Raw genomic sequence first — 19,251 nt, 5'->3', positions numbered from 1 at the left:
CAGATTAAAAATATACCAAACAAGAAGGCTGTTCATGCAGTGAACACAGGCACAACTGTTTGTCTAGTGGGAAGTGCCTTTCAAACCCAGGCACTAAAATGAGATGCCGAGTCCCACTGTATGGTACCAGAGGGATCATGATGCCAAGTCCGGAGTTTCAACAGCGACGTGCATCGTGTCTCCCAGCAAGTGCACTTGGCACAATATGAATAAACTGCAAGAGGAAAAAAATAAAGTCTCTCACCCTGCAGGGCAAGCAGCTGGTACTGGGGTGAGCTGACAAATCCTGGAATAACACCTGAAATGATCACTTTTCAGCATGGATTACTGACACGAGTTCATAGGATGCTACAGAAGAAACGTGCAGATCCAAATGTTGGCCCAGGGAACTTCTAAAGGCTTCTGGCTATCATAAAATAACCCACAGCTATGAAATAATTCCTGACCCATTTCAGAGCAGGCTACAAGCACAGTGCAGAGCTGGCAGCCCACAGAGGATGCAGAACATATCCTGTTTGAAGAAGGGAGGTCACACACAGAGCCACATCCGCCTGTCCTTGCACGGATGAGGCCTCACAGAGCCACACACAGGTGGATGCTGCAGAGTTCACCATCCCACACTGCCAGGCTTGAAGTGAGGGAGGTTTCTGATCTGAGGAAAACACTGGATGCTTCCTGAAACACTACCAAATGTAGTTTTCTGCAATAAAATTATAATAAGAAATAAATCTGTACCTGCCTCATTTACCTAGAAACTGGTACCAGAACAACTTGCCACAGGCAACTTCTGGCCTATTAAAATACCAACTACTGTGTAGAGAGACCACAGGCTGCTGAAGGCACGCATGAATTCCTCAGAAATTCAGCTACAAAGCTAGAGTCAACACTAATGGCAGCTCAAGAGCACAAAGAATAACGAGACTGGAAAGCCTTTAGGTTTTTCCCTGTATTTCAGACAGAAATAAATACATGTCTTAAAGGAGCAGGGCTGCTCTTGCCTACCTTCCCTCATTCTCAGCCAGAGCTGATGGTATCTTCACCCTGCAAATTAAGTGGGCCACAGAGCCCTGGTTTCCCAGTAGAACATTAATTTTCAATGAATAATTTTTTTGAGCCAAGGGCTGCTTAAGTCACACAGATAAGGCTGTTGCTAAGAGTCAGCTGTCAAAGCAATGCCAGCTCAGAATCGGCGATGAAGGGGAAGTTTGAAAGCCGCCTGTATCTGAACGTATTTACTGATGCTGTACACACAGCGTATCGGTTACAGCGCTTTAGATTGCAGCTTCTGGTCAGCAGAGCAGCCTCTGCCTGAGCCACAGCAGGCAGGACAGAGCCAGGGCATGAACAGAGACTGTTCTTTACTCGACAGGATACAGCCCCCGTGGCAGGAAGGTTTTAACGTAATTCTGCCAGTCTTGTGACAGGCTCCAATGCGGTGACTGGTGACAGGAAGAGGCAAGCACGGCACAAAGCAAATCAACCCACGCCAAAACATCTGTCAGATCCTGCAGGTGTAGCAGCCAAAGCGCAGAAAAGGAGACAGAAACGCTTTGCAAAGTCAAAGCACAACTTAAGATGGTTTGTGCTGGGGACCTTGTGGTGCTCCATCACTTCTGCAATTTTTCCAACACTCTCAACCCACAAGGGGTTAAACCTCATCCACTGCTTCTGCTCTCACAACTTGCCTTTAGCTGCACTCATGGAATGAACCCCCTTTTTCTCATCTTTGCTATTTAGTTTCTCTGTATCTGTTTCAGAATGCAAGGCACTGCAGGTACTATGCTTTAATACTAACTTGAAATAGGTCATGTTTTATTGTAAGTCACTTCTAGAGGCTGTATTCAAATCATCTCTCCATTAACACTCCCAGCCTATTCCTGAGGCTCTGCCAGGAAGGAAGGATGTTATGTGAAGCTGCTGTGGAACATGAAAACTAAGTCTATTGATCTGTGTAATAGGAATATTTGTACATGTAAGAAAGCTCTGCATTTCCAGACACGTTTGCTACAAAAGTACTTTTAAAATACATTAACACACCACATGCTCTAGCACAGGATAGAGCCAAGCACATACTGTCCTAAAATATGGAACTGGGAGAATGGTTTAAAGTCACAACCAAGTTCCTTGCTCTACTAAACTGTGACAATCCCACTGGAATCGAAAGGCAGCAAGTGATCCACTTTTCACTACAGCCAGTTTTCTTCCCTCTTGGCAACTCTAGAAAAAATGATTTAGTTACCTAACCTTTTTTTTTAAGGAAGACAGTAGTCAAGATTCAGATCTCAACCAGACTGAATCAGTCTTTCAGTCTCTGATTAAACAGCTAATGTTTTTCTGGTCTGAAAAAGCTAAATGTGATCAGCTTAATTACCTGAAGGATCCTGTAGTGTCAGGCACAATGACTATTTATGCAAAGACAGTGAAATTGTTGATTTCTAACTCCTACCACCAATAGCTGCATTCTGGAGATGACACAACTTGCACTTCCCTTCACAAAAATTTTTGAATCACCAGCCCTGTGTTAGCAGGGCAATGATTCTCCCCTTTAGTTATGTCCTACAGAAGTGAGTAAGTTTTGTTTATCACTAAGGCATTACGATGCTTTTTATCCCACTAGCTGCCAAAAGCAAGTAGCTTCAGGTCATTTGTGCCTACACGATGATGACAGAGCCACACTTAAACAAAAGCTGACCTCAGTCCACAGGGAGCTCTTAGTGTGAGGTACCTTCCCAAATGTCAGCATTTCTTTGGTTTTCTGGATGCAGCTTTACACCCCCAAAAAATAAATAAAGTATGCAGTGCAGGAAGTGGCCTTTCATACTGACTCAATTAAAAATTGCAAGGCTAAGAACATTGTGAGTTCAGGCTGTAGCACTGACATACTTGGAGGTCAGACCACCCCAACAGGGTCAGGTCTTCCCAGATCAAGTCCACATGCAAACAGGGCAGGACTGCAGGAGACAAACTACATTCATTGTTTCAAACTGCTGCAATGGGTGCCAGGATCAGAAAACCACGCTGAAATGCCGCAGATGCTTGGAAGAGCATGGTCTCAAAGGAAATATAGTCTGAGGTGCCTTCAGATAACAATGAGGAAGGTGGGAAATGTCCTCAAAGCCGCTCAACTCATGTAAAACAGTCTTTGCTCTAGAGTTAGACAGGGGCTTTCAGAATACAATCCCTTCCTTCAAATCCAGAAATACCAGAGTGAAACTGTTGGCAGGCTAACAGAACAATGTAGGATGAGGTGTCAGGAGTCTGTGGATAACACCTGGCTTTCCACTTCCTTCACATTGTGCACCAGCAACACTCGCTGCCAACACAGAGCCAGAAATCACTCAGCACCGAGGCAAAGAGCATGTGGCTGTCACTCAACGTGAACTGTGAGCAGAGAGGGGGAATTTAACTGTCTTCCTCTCCTGGGATACCCAAAGATGTATATGAACTTACCGCATCAGCCTGCAGCTTTAGGCACTCATCTGGACATCCAGGCTCCTGCCTGCACTGATCCATGGATAGGATACCTCCTGATGAACTTGTTGTCTCATCTCTCTAGGAACAAAGCTTCACAACCCCCCAGAAAGCTCCAAACTGGTACAAAATGCAGCCGCCCACCTGCTCCACAAAAACGGTTGCCATGAATACATCCCTACTTCTCTGTGCCTGCTATTTTTAAACATACTTGGGAGGCAACTGAATTCACTGGTGGTTGTGCTATTTAAGTATCTGGATTAATAATATTCAAGGAATATATTGGTACTTCTCCATGAGGAAATACAGCACCTGCCTGGCCTACACCTAGCTTAGACAACTTTTCAGATGCTAAACTTCTGTAATCCAACTGCAAGGTGATAAACCCAGACACAATAGATGCTTTTAACACAGAGCACCGTAAAGTGAAACCTGTGAGTTTTATTCCTCAGAAGCCCCAGAACAGCCTAAGGAAACTTTACAAAAGGAAAGGAATTGACAAGCAAAAAAGATATTTACAGCTGAAACTTTAGTCTTTAAAATACCTGTGGTTTAATGCAAGGCCTGAGAATGGGAAAATTGGAAATAGAGTACCTGCCTGCAAGAAAATAATAAGTAAAAAACCCCCAAACAAACCAGAAAACCCAGGAGAGGCAGATCCCCAAAGCTAAAAGTGCTGACAGGACCTGAACCTCTTCCAGACATCCTTGAATTCCTGAGAGCATTTAGTCTTAATACATTTCAGACAGGCTCCCCTCCAGCCAGAAGTGTGAGCAGTCTGGGAAGGGGATCCCAGCCCAGTGTGTGTCCCACCAAACTCAGAACACCAGGCTGTGACAGCTTTGAATGTGCAGCCCAGGCTGAGCTGGACTTGGGACCAGGACAGGCTGGTCAAATGATGCCAGTACCACCTGACAATTCATCGGGTATATCATACTCCCACCTCCTGCCACAGACATGCATGAGGTGTCAAGTAAGCTTATTGTAAATAACCTGAAAAATTTGTCTCTGGAGGTTCCTGTATAACACTCCTCTTTCCACACTATAACTACATAAACTGATTTAATGTTTCCTGTGAAGAGTTCCTATACCTACATCTAACCTCAGTTTACAGATTCCAGGTGACATAGGACACGTTATTTAGATTAGTTCTCTGAAAAGTCATGGTCATGAAGAGCTACAGCTCAGCTCAATCACAGCCACATGGCCCAGATCACAGAAGCCCAAATCGATTCCGGAGCAAACTCCATATTTTGTACGTAAGCAGCTCACAACAGATTACCTGCCAGACATTACAACCTCAAACCAAATCAGTTTTGGAAGTGGTTGATTTCAGAGAAACAATCACAGACTCTAAATAACTTACAGATTTCTAACACAACACTTACACAGTATCTCTTTTCCTTTAATCTTTCCCAGTGAGTATCAAAAAGGTGATAGAAATGAAGAGGGGAGCACAGAGCAAAGCCAAGGCATGACCTGTGAGCCTCTCCACACAGTAACTCCTCTGAAAATTCATCCCTCCTGAAGTTTCTCTAACTGCAACAGGGAAAAAATATTTGGAAAAGGTCAAATGACTCAATACCACTGAGACCCGTAACTTTTCAGGCAGGAACAGGTTTCCATGTGCTTTCAGTTAGAGCACAGACAGGTTGGGGGAAAGGCGGGAAACCCCCAGCTCACTTTGCCTCCGCTCGTTTTGAGAGCTACGTATGTGTTTGGTTTTGAATTACAGTTGATTTTTCTGCTGGAACACATCTGCAACGCTGAGCGAACTGCTGAACCCCAGCCAGCTCAGAAAACAACCCACACGGCTGGCAGCACCAGCAAATCCCAGGGATGGCTCCTAGAAGCCGCTTTCAGGGACAACAAGAAGAGGGAGATGGACATTTCTCTGCACAGGATTTTTCTGAGACACCCTCCAAGTGCCACTTATTCTATTATGACTCCAGGAAGTGGAAGGGTTAATTTCTTTCCAAGTTCACATACTGTTTGAGTTCCTTAGATAAACTGCTTCCACCAAACCCAAGGATTTAGCCTCAGGGGAGAACACTGTGAGGAAAAGCTCTTTTGATAGATTTTCTGCAAAAGAGAAATTAATTCAAAGTCCATTTCTGGAGGTGTTCCATACTCTCGGCTTCTACCTACTTCAGATGAGGTTGCATTGTGCCTCTGAAAAGGAAACCCCAAGCTTTGAGCACTGCCCTACTACTTCTGTTTGCAAGACAGAAATGTTTTATGCTTGCCTAATAAAACCCTCTCTCCTGAAATGAGAAAGCTCAGTACACAGCACCACAAAGAGGAAAACCAGAACCAACCAGGCTTTAGCCCTGGGATAAAGCAGTTAACAGCTAGCACAAACTAATCCTGTACCTTTAAAACTGAGCAGTCACTCAGGAAAGCAAAAAAACAAGTTTTGAAAGCCACTGAAGGCTTCCTTCACATTTTGAAGCAGAAAGCAAGTCTGGGCTGTTCTGGAATTCATGTTTGCATACTGTTCGTGATAATCTGTGTGCATAGTTGGAAACAAAGCAAGTTTTTATTAGCAATTAGTAACAAGAGTGGGGACAGACCTGCCTGAAGGAGTCAGAGGAATGCCAATACGGGATGGCAGAACCTTTTAAGATGTGTAGCAAAAGGATCCCAACATGACACAGCTGCTCTGAAGTGGGAAATGCAATGGCATCAGTTCAAGGAGATAAACAGGGTCTTTAACACTGACAACTTTGACTCCAGGCAGCAGTTTTCCCTTGCACAGCAATTTGTAATGCAAAACAAACTATTTCCACCCTTACCAAGAAGAGAAATTCAGTATCAAAGTGGGAGAGCGAAGTTGGGAAGGGCTGATTTGCTTAGACAGTTTTCTACGGAGTTAAGTTTCAAGTAAGGCATGAAGGCAATACAGAACAGGGCTTGAAAGAGTGTGTGAGAACTTGGGCACGGAGGAGGGGCAAAGAGAAGAGAGGATTTAATCCCCTTTAAGGGGAGTGACCTCCCACTCCCTCCCCTCATCTCTGAAAAATTCAATCCAGCTCGAATCAGCCAACACCACCCAGGTTCAGAACTCTCCAGCTATGTACTTCCCCTGCTCCAGAGAATGGTATGGCATGTGGGGCCCTACAACAGAACTATTAAAATCCCATCGAGGGGTAAGCAAGTGGTGGCCACATGCTAACCCACTCACAGGAAGAATAACCAGGGAAAGAAACACATGGAGGCACCAAGTCTGCAGGCAGGGTCTTACCTGGTAGATAAACTAGCAAAGTCTCCTCCATCTAGCAACCTGATTTTACAGAACAGAACCCCATTGACAAAGGGGACAGCAGTCAGCTCTTCTAGAGTGAAACTTGTCTGAAACTTGAATTTCTTCTTCTTCATCAGGAAAGCCATGGGCAAATTCAGCGTGGAAAGCTCAGGAATTCCAAACAAGATCAGGGAGAAGTGGCTCACAGCACAAACAGACAAGCAGAGGAAGGGCAGTCGTTCCGGGAGCACAAGCAGGGAGTAAATTCCAGTTCAGTTACAACGACGGCCCAGCTTCAAACGCACAATTCTCTTCTCTTTGGTGGTCGGATCTGGCTGAGGGATCATTGCCACAGCAGGCTTCTTCAGGTGAGCAGGAAGAGGTCAGATTAAATCTCTGCAACATCTCCAAGGGAAAAGAGAGGGAGGGAAGTTGGGTCTCAGCTCCAGACCAGCAGGAGCTGTCCCAGTTAGAGGCTGCAGCGCTCTGTCTTCAGCACAACCCCTCTTGAAAGCATCTCTTGTGAGAAGTCATCTCGAGTCTCCAGTCTTAAGTCTGCAGGCAGCACATTCAGAGAGATTCCAGTCTCTATCTCTTGTGCAACTCTTTGATACAGGTCTTTGGGTCAGCCTTTGGGAGGGAAATGAGTAAATTAGTTCCAGTCAGTCTTGGACTCCTCCTACTGCTCTAAAACCTGTTTGGATGGGTAATATTCAGTCCAGACTCATTCCAGTCTGAAGAGGTATGGCCCCAATTAGCCCAGCCCAAACATCCTTTTTCCCCTTTTTGCCTCGGGCAAGCTTCACTGTTGTCATCCCCCTTGTAATTTCTGTTTTGCAAAGCAGCTAATAAAAATTTGCTCTATTTTCAGTCATCATGTTTAGAAGCAGTTTACAGCGCAAGATCATTCTAACGTGTAGCCTAACAAGAGGAAGGAAAAGCTGTCTCAAGAAATGAAAAATATGTTTTTCATATGTTACACCAGCACTAAGTGTTAGCACCTGTATCTTATAAATGGAGAAAGCAGGAGAGAGGGGAAAAAGACAAGCAGCCTGCTCCAGATTACACAGCATAACAACCGAATCAGGTCATCTGGCTGTCCAATCGCCAGGCCCACCGGGAATGCTGCCTTCCCCCGGCACCGGCTCTGCACAGAGCCCTGTACAGCTCAGATTTGGGGCTCGAGACTGCGATTTCGTTACACATTTACACAACACCTAAACCAGGGAGGCAGGAGCTGATTAACATCTCAAAGGGACAAGGTTATGAACACCGGGCAGTAAACAATCTTCACTGATTCTAGGAGCTGCCTGCGTGGGTGGGTGGGTGATTAAAGACCCTCTCCCGCCCGGGGGCTGCGGGAGAACCCAGCTGGTTCTGTCAGGGTCCGGGCACCTCCACGGAGGTTCCGCTGGTCCCGCAGATACCTTGGAGCAGAGTCGGGGGAGACAGGTCAATGCTCCACAGCACGAACAGTACCTGTCCCTGCACCGAGCTGCTGCCAGGTCTCAGCCTTGGCTGCTGTGAGGTCACAGCCTGTGTCCTGGCACTCCGGAGCCATGCACTGAATGGTATTCAGGACCCAGCTCCCTGTCCGAGCCGTGCACTGAGCTGTGCCCAGGTCCCGGCTCTCTGTCCGAGCTGTGCCCAGATCTCAGCCCACCTCTTGGCCCTCTGAATCCCCCACTGCCCTGCAGCCCAGCCCCAGGGGCCAAGCACCGAACCATGCCCGGGCCGTAACCCAGCTCCGGCCCCACAGCCCGTGCACTCAGCTGCAGCCGGGCTCAGCACCTTCCCAGCGCAGGCACCGAGCTGCAGCCCGATCTTACCCCTCTCCCGGCCCCCCATCACCAGCTGGCTTACGGAAGGTCTCATCCCGCTTCCCAGCGCCCTGCACTGACCTGCGGCGCGGTCCCGGCCCGGTGCCTGCCCGGCCCTGCCCGCTCCTCCAGCCCGCTCCTCGCACGGCGGCCGCCGCTCCCCGACACGGCCGCCTTCTGCCTGCCCTACGCCAACTGCGGCCACTACGCCGACAGCGCAGGCGGTGCGCGAGCAACGCGCGGGGAGAGCGGAGCCGCCGCGCTTTGGGAATACCGACAGCACGTAACGCCCGCCCTCCCCATCGAAACGAGAGAACACGAACGACGCTTTCCGATTGGACAGCAGCAAGGAGGCGGGCTGAGCACTGCGAGGCAGTGATTGGTTGTTCCGGCACGGGGCGGGGAAGAGAGCGAGAGGATTGGAGAGGAGGGCTGTCGGTTTGGAAAAACCCCGCCCCCTGCCTGAGGGGGTGGGCGGGAAGCGGGTCCTCGGTGTCCCCTGTGCGGGAGTTGGAGCAGTGGGCTTCTCGTCCCACAGGATGTCTTGAACCCCCTCTGCAGGCTGAGCAGTCCCCAGCTGGCACGGGAGCTGAGGGGATGGCAAGGGTCTGTGGTTGGGGTGTCTGCCTGGGCCGAGGTGATGGCAGAGTCATCTCTTACTTGAGACATATGGAGCTCCTGGGAGTGGGTCCAGTGGAGGACAACGAGGATGTGACTGAGGAATTGGAACATCTCTACTATGAGGAAAGGCTGAGGAAGATGGGCCTGTTTAGCCTCAAGAAGAGAGAACTGAGAGGGGACCTCATTAATGTGTATAAATACCCAAAGTGGAGTGCCTAGAGGATGAAGCCAGGCTCAGCTCAGTGGTGCCAGCCACCAAAGACAGCAGGCAGTAGGCAGAAAGTGATGCCCAAGAAGTTTTACCTGCGCATAAGGAAAAACTTCTTTCCTGTACAGTGACTGCTCACTAGTCCAGAGAGGTTGTTGAGTCTCCTTCACTGGAGATACTCCAGAACTATCTGGACCATGTGCTCTGGGATGACCCTACTTGAAAAGCAAGATGGCACCAGATGACCCACTGTGGACCCTTTGAACCTGACTCATTCTGTGGTTTAGTGACAGATGTCATCTCTGCATCTTCCTGACATCCAGGAACCCTTCCTCTGACTTCCACTTCCCCCAGTGCATGAGCAGTTCCTGATGACATGCCCCTCATCAGTGTGTCCTGTGGACAGCAGGCACATGGCTCCTCAGGCCGCTCAGTGGTGTGGCTGTCCTGTCCCCTCAAGATACCACGGAGTGGCTGTGGGTCAGGCCAGCAGTGTCCCTGGCTGGGAGCAGGAGGGAGGCCCTGGTACCACAGAGCCCTGGGGGGAGCAGGATGAGGCAGGGCCTGGAGCTGGAATCTCACCCTCCACATGTGAGATGTGGCAACCAGTTGGGCACATCCCTGCATCAGCCCTGTTATGTGCTGCTGCTGCATCCAGCGCTGCGGCTGGGATCCCTGGTTAGGCTGGATTCCATCATTTAAGGGCAAGCAGAACAAAATGTCTCTCCTTATCTTGAAGAAGCCTGCAATCATTAACGTGATTTGCCTAGATTTTAAATTCAGGCATTTGCCCAAGAGCCTCTGTGGCTGAGAAGTTGACGCTTCCATGGGAGGAGCTGTTCCTAAGGCTGATATGCAAAGCTTGGATGAAAGCCTGGGAGTCCTTGCTCTCTGCCAGGCTTTGATGCCCAGACTCCTTGCCTGTAATCTGCCATCTATGCAGACAATATCAGAGCTATCAAATAATTCCACCACAATGTGAGCCTTGGGGAAAAAAAAAAAAAAAAGAGTCTGCTGGGAAAAGTACACAGAAATGTCCTTGGATAAAAGTGAAAAATTGAATCAAGCCAAATGCATTGTCATGATTTTTTGCTTGCCAGGTTAAGCTTACACAGACTTTGGACTGGGAAAACATTTTGTATTGGTACAGTGAAACCATCACAGGACATACCAGGAGTTACAGCAGGGTTTACAGGCTGCTGTTACAGGAGAGGCTTGAATCCTTCCATCAGTTCCTATCTGGTATTTTCAAGGCTTTGAGGCATTGCTGAAGGTGGGCTGGTATTTTTTGATTTCTGTTTCCAGCTTATTGGTAAAGAGCTGAGCCTGCTAAATATTTACCAAGCTATGATGCTGAAATACCAGAGGCATCTGAAGAATCCAGCCCAGTTCTCACACTTCTCATGCCCCAGCACAGGGCTGACAGACATGTGGATGCTCTGCTTCCAGCCCTAAGTGAAGGACAAACGATCCCTGTGTGTGGCGTGGGAGGAGACTGTGCTATCTGCTATGATTCACTCTGGTAAATAACCTTCTCGAGGACTTCTCTTGTTTATAGCAACAGCCTCAGATGCTAAAGTTTACAGACACTTTAATCCTTGCTGTTCTCACGCATATTTACTTTGCAATTTTATCAGAAACATCTCTTGAAAACCTCAGTGTTTTTATAATTAATTGAATAATGTGACTGATGTTAAAAATAAATGGATTTGGAAAAATGCCCAGCGAGCCGCTGAGCAGTGTGTAGTATAGCAGCTGTAGCTGCATTCTCAGTGATACGTGTATTTTCCTAACTAATGCAGTCTCATGACTGAGAGATTAAATCTTTATTAGTTCAAAATTCACCCTGTTGATTTTGCTGTGTTTATGCTGCATACTTGTTTCTGGAGAAATGCACATGTTTTAAAGAGACAGTGCTCCTGTTTTCACAGGGGATGGGTTAGTCTGAGCCTCCCACAGAGGGAATGTGGGTGTAGCATATCTTAGGCCATCCACCATCCCTCTGGCTTTATATTATTTTCTGCTCCAGGTGCAGTCCATTGACCATGGGGCCACGTGTGTGTGACCAAGGTGCTTTGATACATATGGATTCTGCTCATCCCAGACTCACATCCTATAGATTTCTCCTCCACGGCCATGCCCACCTCACCTCTGCTCCATGACCCTCAGCCACATCCCTGCCCTGTGCTCTTCCTGACCTAAGCCTTTCCTGAGGCCGCTCCCCAGTGCCGCCACCACTTCCTCAACTTTTGCTGGCTCAGGGCATTGTCTTATCAGTCTGGGATATTTTTATCAGTCTGTGCTCTGCAGTTAAGTCTGGGCCTCACCTCTGCTCTCCTGGAGAGGTGTGCCAGGCTGGTCAGGGCTGGGGCTGCTGTGCTCTGTGAGTGAACACCAACAGAGATGCCTTGTCTTGCCTCCTCTCTGCTTTGAGGACAGAGATAAAGCAGCAGTGGAGAAACAAGGTGAGATAAATGCAGGAGGGACAAAACTCAGTGAGGTGAAGTGAGGTAGATCCTGTAATACATTTGGTGAGCCTTCAAATCCTATCTCTTATCCCAGGGGAATCCCAGATGCACAAGCCCCGCAAACTACATCATCAGCATCTTCCTCTGGAAAGCATCATTACGCTAATTCACTTGTCCTGGCAGCCAAATGATTAAAGTTTTAAAACTAAATTACACACATTGCTGTAACAGCATAAACACAGTAATGGTTCTCCTCTGTTACACCTGTCGCCTCTGCTGTAATGGCCTTAATGAGCTTTCAGCCTCATCATCCAAAAAAAAAAAAAGAGATTATCACGATGCTTTATGCTGTAAATGCATTCTTGTAGCTGTGAGTGGGATGCAATGCCCTGCTCCAAGGAACTGTGGATGGGAGCTGCAGTAGGTGGGTGCCTGCCCCAGAACCAGGGGCAGGTCCAGGCTGGGGAGCTCCCAAAATGTGGCAGGGGGTGCAGACACCACAGCAGTGTGAGCTGTGGCATGCAGGCAGCTGGAAACCCTGTGAGCGGAATGGGTACCTATCCTCATTGCATGGGATTATCCCATGGCACGGAGATATTCCAAGCTTGCATCTTCTCAGCTTAATAACAGGCTGTGAGCTGCACTTTGACCTGCTTGTGTTTTTCACTTGTTCCATATTTAACTGAACTCATCATCATAAAGACCAGGAACTGTTTCACTTTCTGTGCCAGACTGGGTTTCCTGTTGGATGTGCAAAGGACACACCTGCATGGTGGGTCTCTGGCCTGCCAATGCTGGGAATCCTGTTAATGACAAAGGGAGCCCAGGAATCTGGAGTCGATGGATTCCTTTCCCCAGATATGTGGCCAGACCTGAAAATCCAGCTGCCTGGCTTTTTTTGTTTACTGGTTTCCATGTCTGCTTCAGTTCGTCCTGGGAATGTGTGGCAGGACTATCCGCTTTATTCTGCCTCATTCTCTGAGGTCTGTGGGTGGAACTGGATCTTGTTTGCCCCTTCCAAAATCTGTAGACTTGGAACCTGCTTTGCCTCAAGGCTTGTTGTGTTTATTAAGCCTTATTCTGTGTCTGTATATCCCACTTTCCATCCCATCAGTGTTGTGCTGGACAAGAGACTTGCTGGTTGAGGCTGTGGTCTTGTCCCACTGACTGCAGCCCCACAAATGCTGCTATTACCCCACATACATCAGAAGCAACTGTAAGTCTGTGGTTCCTCCTTGACACAGCAACCTCTGATTTGGGATCCCAGGTGGCAGAGGTGAGAGAAACTGTCCCTGCTGGCGCTGGGATTCTGCCTCGGGTTAATCACCTGCACATCTGGGACCCAAGGGCTCGTGAGCTCCACTTGCAGGTGATATGGACTTCATTCCTGCACTCAAAACCTGGGTCTGGAAGCTGTGCTTCCCAGTCTCATGAAGCTTATCAGGTGCTTTCAAGCAAGACAAAGAATGTTAAATGCTTTGATTTTCACTCTGACCTGACCACCCTTCTCCTGACAGTACTTGCTGGAAACAACCTCTCACATGACAACAGGAAAAAAACAACAAAAGATCCCCAGAAGGATGCTTTGCCAAAACAGGCTTGACAAACTTTAAAAACATGCTGGAGGAAGAAGAGGTTATCTGGGTGAGTGTGCAGGTGATATCATTCTGTCCCTTGGTGGGGATCTGTTCCCCGAGCTGCCATGTGGTGAAGGCAGCACACTGTACTTGTGGGATACTGACAGATGTGTGGCCTTCTAAAAAACCTATCGTCCCTTTGCTGATAATGAGGGACTTGATGTGATTTTTTATAGTTTTGTGCTTGCCCATTTGGTTCTGCAGTGAACTCATCCCAAGGACAGACATCTCAGTGTCCTCTGCTGTATTTGTGGGAAGCAGAGTGACCTGGTCTGAGTCCCCAGGCATGACTTTTCCAGGGATATCTCATTGCTGCTCTCTGCCCTTTGAATTTCTTCCTCTCCAGGCTCTCAGCCCTGAAAAGATTTGAAAAGTGAAGGGTGCAGACAGGATCCCACAAGGTCTGGAGGACAGGGGTGGTTCCTGGGACGGTGCAGTGCCACAGCTCGGGATCCCGGCGCGCAGTGCCATCTCCCGGAAAAGCCGGGCTGCAGCCGCACACATCGCAAGGACAACTTTGCTCCAGAGGGAGCAGCCGTGCTCTTGGCGGCTTGGTGCTGCCTCCACGGCCACAAACATTTTCTTCTCACCACTGAGAGTCCCCTGCCAAACTTCCCTTTCCCCAGCAGGAAGGAAGATGCTGCTCACCCCCATGTCCGTGGCACCCTGTGGCAGAACATCTCTGCATGGCTCCTTCCCAGTCTGGATATTGAATACAAATCTCTACGTACAAAAAGAACAGTAGGGGAGAACAAATAAACCTCTATAAATATTACTCCTTAGCTTTTGTTCTGTTTGGGCATCAGCTGCCTGTTCAGTTGAATGTCCTGTGTACTCATTTGCCCTGTCAGTGTCCTGTTCACCTATTTGTCCTGGTTTTAGCATTAAGAGACACTTTTCTCTGTCCTTCCCTAAGTTTGATGCTCTCTTCATGAGCAACAACCAAGCCCCTCATCACACAGCTCACCCTATATTTAAAATGTTGCCACATCTTTTTAATGAGACAAAAATCTATACACAGAATGTACACACTTGAATGCTGCTGGTTTGTCTAAGCTCTGCATTTATCCTGAAAAGACAAGAAAAATGGGTGGTTGCAATGGCAACATGTTTACTCCTCTAGAAAAGCATCACAGCTAAAGTGCTCAGTCACTGAAAAAAAATGCACACTGCAATTTAAAGCCAAAGGCTGGTATTTCTACCATTATTTTAGGCTATTGTGGCATCTTCTGAGCAGCTGGGAGATTACTGTATTTCAGTAATCCGTCAGACACTGTGAAATAACTCGTGCTCCAAGGTAAAAGCTATTATTTGAAAAAGACTGTAATTATGTAAATACAAGGCCACAAGGTTCTCAACCAAGGAAAAGCTACCGTGACTCGTGGTTGTTCACAGCTTTCCTGGGTCCCTTCATAGTGAGGATTCTCTGTTGCAAAGTTGTTGTCATGAACTCATTTTCACTTCTGCCTGGGCACACACCAATGAACTGAAACAGCCTGTTTACCAAAATGTATTTTTTATTAAAATTCATATTTGTAAAGGAGAGATCATTACACAAATGAGGTAAACCAACACATATGACATAGTTCTCACTTTAAAAATATATTTCAATTCAGCAATTGATTTGATTCCACGAAGTCTAAGAGGAAGAGTCAGGCAAGTGCTACTCATGTGGTAAGATGCCGGACAAGGCAGGATCCATCCTGACTCAGCTTGGAGGTGTCAGTCCCAAGGGCTTGGGAGTCTTCCAGGGACCAAACCCTTCTCACTGTGTTGTCCTTTTCTCCCCCATCAGATTTGTAGACAAGAGGAGATGAGTAAAGGCCAGGGACCTCTTCGCCTACTGCTCTAACCAGGGGTCTCCCATCAGCATCTCCCCATTAAAGGCTGTGTAAAGGTTTCATTTGATTGTGCAAATTCACTCCCTTGTCAGACCTAAAGGAGACTGAACAGCAAGTAAATACCCTCAGCTCTGGAAAAGTTCAATTTCAAAAGTAATAACCTGGTAAGCAACAAGCCTGTTAAATATAAGCCACTTTGCAAGGTAGAAGGAGAAGACTTACACTTTCTTTTTTCTTTCCCTTAGTTTTCTTCCATGCATGTACAAGTGGACCTTGTACATCTAAAAGTTTATGAAGTTACTGCAAGCCTGTGAGAATCATTAAGCTTTCTCATTAAGGACCAAGCCCCATAGCCTGAATGCCTCAGAAGTGGCTGTAATTTTGTTTCACCCTGTATAACGGTGTAAGATAGCGAGGAGAACCTCAACTCTGTTTCTCAGGATGAGCCCAGCCAACAGACAAATGTGGAATGGCTGGACTCTCTTCCAACTCCCAAACAGTACAAAACAAACATCACCAGCAGCAGAACCAAGTAATGCCCCAAAATTCACTCAAATCAGTGACTGACAAACTGCTAAACATTGGAAAGTCCTATGTGGCTGCAGCTTAGTTCAGGACCTTAGTCCAGATCCACTTTGATGGATCAAGGTATTCTGGAGGTGAAAAACTATGCAGATGAGGCAGAGATGGAGTTTCACCATTCCATCCACTCGAGTGAAACTCATCCAGGCCCTCGGGTGTTTACTGCGACAAATAAAGACATTGCGCCAAGAGATATCCCAGGAGAGTTTCTGGTACCCAAGACATGAAACTTTCATCACATCTGCCAAGTTGACAGAGAAATTTCATGACTGCACGCAGATAAAACATGAGGTGAATGCACTGTTTCTGCAGGACTTGAACTGCACAGAGGCTGGGTGCTGGTCTGCAGGGGCTGGATGTGACGCTGCAGGAGCACGATCCACAGCTCGCAGTGCAGAGGGAAGGTTCTACCACATCCGGTACCACGTTTCCAGTAAATGCTTTCAGCAAGAGCCAGAAATGCATTCACTGTGTGCACTGTGGGTTCACAATCACTGTACCTTGGCAGCTGCAGCACTGATCTCCCGACAAAATTCTCCACCTTTGAAGTCAGTTAAAGGCTATAGATCTCGAGAGAGAGACAAAAAGAGAGGTGTCATACTTAGGATAGATTGTTTCCAAACAGAAATTAAAAAATACATTTTTTAAAAAGAAATCTATTGTTCGAGGAACTAAAGCAATCCATGTTAAATTGCTGGTTTATTACACATCCTGCTATGGCTCTGTATGAGAATCTGAAAAGGCAGATTAGAACAAGATTAGCAGAGAAAGCTGTTTAGATTCAGCCAAACTCCAAGGGAGCCATTCACATTGAGAAAAGGCAGCACCCCCAGTGTCCTCTGCCAGCATGGGCAGGTTTTTAGCATGACTGATGTCCCGTAGCAGCACAAAATTGTTTATGTTGGAAAAGATTTTTAAGATCATTGAGTTCAACTGTTTCCCCAGCACTGCCACATCCACCACTAACCCATGTCCCCAAAAGCCCTATCTACACATCTTTTAATTCCCTCCAGGAATGGTGACTCCAGCACTGCCCTGGGCAGCCTGTGCCAGGGCTTGACAACCCTTTCAGGGAAGGAATTTTTCCTAACACCAAACTAAACCTCCCCTCCCATCACTGCTTCTTTCACTGGATCATACCATCTTGCTGCCCTGTCTGGCCAGGGTCAGCAGTGACGGATGGGCTGGGTGTATTGCTCTGCAAAAATCGACGGAAGTCCTTAATCATGGGGCGGAGGACCTGGATGAGGGCACTCAGTGCTGCCTGTGTCCCCTCCATGGCCTGTGCCTGCCGCTCCTGGGCACACGCCTGCACCTCCTGCGAGCGGCGAATCATCTGCAGCAAGTCGTTCTGCTGCTCCAGGTGCTGGGCAATCTCCTTCACGTGCAGGTTGGTTACTCGCTGCTCCTGCAGGAGCTTGGCTGAGTTCAGGGCAATGCGGCTTTTCAGCTCCTGGGGCTTGGCAGACACCTCGTGCTGATGGGCCATCATCTCCAAGGGCGCCTCAGCAGTGACCGTGGTGGGGGCTTCCGTGGTGCAGTACTCCACAACCCCGTCCTCCAGACTGTGGTAGGTTGTCTCTGCAGGAACTGAGAACAAAGGACAGAAAGGGAGTCAGGAGTAGCTGTGAGACAGGATTTTTATCTACAGGCCTATTCAGTGAATATCACAGGAATACGGCCTGTTCAGCAAGATAACATACAATGGCCAGCAATGCACAAAATGACCTATTTAAGTCTACTCCACCCTCAGTCGAGCTTCCTTCTGGGCTGCACAATCCAAAGGAATGCCTTATCTGTCTAGACAATATAATTTCTCAACCTCCAGTTTAGAACAATCTTTCCAAGCAGCATTAACTAACTGACATAACAGCAAAGACAAGACCCAGAATGGCCCCTGTCGGTAGAAGAGCTGCTATTTGGGACACTGCACACTGAAAAATCAGCCCTGAAGATGTTTTTCCCCCTGCTTTTGTTCCCAGAGAGGGACTGAAGAATATCCCACAGTGCAAAGGATCCTCGATTCCCTTGTTCTTAAGGCTGAGTCCAGCCGTCAAAGCCGACTTTGTATGTTCGTGCCTTGGGGCCACTCCCCTACAGCACAAGGGCAGACTGGGAGGAGCATTTCATTACTGAGATGTGGGGATTTCTTTTTGTTGGGCCTTCTCTCTGCCCAAAGAACTTGTAGGCATCCTATCCCTGGAAACGTTCAAGGCCAGGCCGGATGCAGCAACCTGATCTAGCAGAAGGTGTCTCTACCCATGGCAGGGGGTTGGAACTGGGTGCTCTTTAAGGTCCTTTCCAACCAAAACCATTCTGTGTCTCTCTCCCCACATGAGGCTCAGGGTGTGTCAGTGTGGCCCTGCAGTCCAGCCCAGAGCGTTCCGGCGGGCGCAGCACTCACTCTGGGTCAGGGTGACCGTGGTGGCCGCCGCGGTGATGGGGATCTCGCTCCCGTCACCCGCGCCGCAGTCGCCGCTCGGCAGGCTGATGATGGTGGCCTCTCCCAGCAGGTTGCAGATGCGCTGCTGCATGGGGGTGAGGATCACCGGGGCGGCCGCGGCGCCCGCCGGGTCCTCGCCCTCTGGCCCGTTGCCGCCGCCGTTCTGGTTCTCGCCTCCCCCTTCCATGGCAGCCCGCACTTGGGCCACTTTGCGCCGCACCTCGGTCTTGAGGTCGGACCACTTCTTCTTGACCTCGGGCAGCTCGCGGTGGCAGGTGGCGACGGCGTTGACGCGGCGCAGGATGTCGTGCCAGGCGGCGGCCTTGGCGGCCAGCGGCACGCCCGCGTTGAAGTGGTTGACGAGGAGGTGCTTTCCCCGCTCCAGCTCCTCCACGATAATCTCCACCTCCCGCTCCGAGAAGTTCATCTTCCGCTTCTTGGCTGGGGGCGCCGGCGGCGACGCCATGGCCATGGGGGGCACCAGGGACGGGGCACGGGGTCACACCTGGGGGGCCTGGGGGACGCTGGGCAGGGCCGAGGGGCGGCAGGGCCCCCCCACCCCCGGGGCCGGGGACAACAGGGGGGCCCCGAGGCCCCTCAGGGCCCGGAGGGGTCGGTCCCCCCCGCTCCCCCTTTGGCACCGCCAACGATACGCAAATTGCGTACGGCGCCCGCCCGGCAGCCCCGCGCAACGGCCCCCGCCCTGCGGCACTGGCGTAATGGCTTCCAGAATCGGCCCCTCTTCCTGCCACGCCTGATTGGCCCGGCCGCCTGCCCGTCACGCGAGTTTCCCGCCTCCCGCCTGCAATGTCGCATTATTATTGGTCAGCAGCCCTGTCCATCAGGCAGCCAAGAGGCGGCCCCGCCCCGCCGCTGGTCTCAGGGCACTGGGCCTGCGTGGGGCCGGTGAGGGGTT

At 49.0% G+C, this 19,251-nt stretch overlaps 2 protein-coding genes and 1 long non-coding RNA gene across 8 annotated transcripts in view; 1 reads left to right on the top strand and 2 right to left on the bottom strand.

Annotated features, from left to right (window-relative positions):
* Window positions 1–8,844, bottom strand: part of EEIG1 (estrogen-induced osteoclastogenesis regulator 1) — a 37,722-nt gene extending 28,878 nt beyond the window's left edge. Inside the window, exons 1-2 of one of the 4 annotated variants that reach the window (XM_023938108.2) lie at window positions 8,617–8,844; window positions 6,716–7,345 (exon numbers count right to left, since the gene is read on the bottom strand). In XM_023938108.2, coding sequence (XP_023793876.1) covers window positions 6,716–6,861 — 146 coding nt within the window. In that variant the 5' untranslated portion in view covers window positions 6,862–7,345; window positions 8,617–8,844. Of the gene's footprint in view, window positions 1–6,715; window positions 7,346–8,110; window positions 8,516–8,616 lie in introns of those variants that run through there. The other 3 variants (XM_023938109.2, XM_023938107.2, XM_086857923.1) reach the window with 3 other exon arrangements.
* A 163-nt stretch (window positions 8,845–9,007) lies between these two features.
* Window positions 9,008–14,251, top strand: LOC111936950 (uncharacterized). Its single transcript, XR_002868362.2, has 3 exons — window positions 9,008–10,886; window positions 13,350–13,476; window positions 13,816–14,251. It is a non-coding gene; the product is annotated as an uncharacterized LOC111936950 (long non-coding RNA).
* A 717-nt stretch (window positions 14,252–14,968) lies between these two features.
* On the bottom strand, window positions 14,969–19,082 carry NAIF1 (nuclear apoptosis inducing factor 1). Of its 3 annotated transcripts, none has more exons than XM_086857924.1 (3): window positions 18,297–19,082; window positions 17,033–17,482; window positions 14,969–16,452 (listed from the first exon to the last, which is right to left on the bottom strand). In XM_086857924.1, exons 1-3 carry the CDS (start codon window positions 18,805–18,807, stop codon window positions 16,442–16,444), a joined length of 972 nt encoding a protein of 323 aa, XP_086714050.1. In that variant the 5' UTR covers window positions 18,808–19,082; the 3' UTR covers window positions 14,969–16,441. The 3 variants fall into 3 exon arrangements, with proteins under 3 accessions (XP_086714050.1, XP_086714051.1, XP_023793711.2); XM_086857925.1 differs by having other exon boundaries at window positions 14,969–16,460; window positions 18,297–19,056; XM_023937943.2 differs by lacking the exon at window positions 14,969–16,452 and having other exon boundaries at window positions 16,921–17,482; window positions 18,297–19,001.
* Between the last annotated feature and the right edge of the window lie 169 nt (window positions 19,083–19,251).

The sequence above is a fragment of the Cyanistes caeruleus genome, chromosome 20, assembly GCF_971803275.1.
Source record: "Cyanistes caeruleus chromosome 20, bCyaCae1.hap1.1, whole genome shotgun sequence".
Taxonomy (NCBI): Eukaryota; Metazoa; Chordata; class Aves; order Passeriformes; family Paridae; genus Cyanistes; species Cyanistes caeruleus.
The sequence above is the reverse complement of the archived record's forward strand: the minus strand, read 5'-3'. Positions and strand labels throughout refer to the sequence as shown.

Excerpts from the sequence above, each read along its gene's own strand:
- NAIF1 (XM_023937943.2), bottom strand. The coding sequence starts at position 18,807 with ATGGCCATGGCGTCGCCGCCGGCGCCCCCAGCCAAGAAGCGGAAGATG. Across the intron at positions 17,483-18,296 it reads CACGGTCACCCTGACCCAGA|TTCCTGCAGAGACAACCTAC; the intron begins GTGAGTGCTGCG and ends CTTTGTTCTCAG.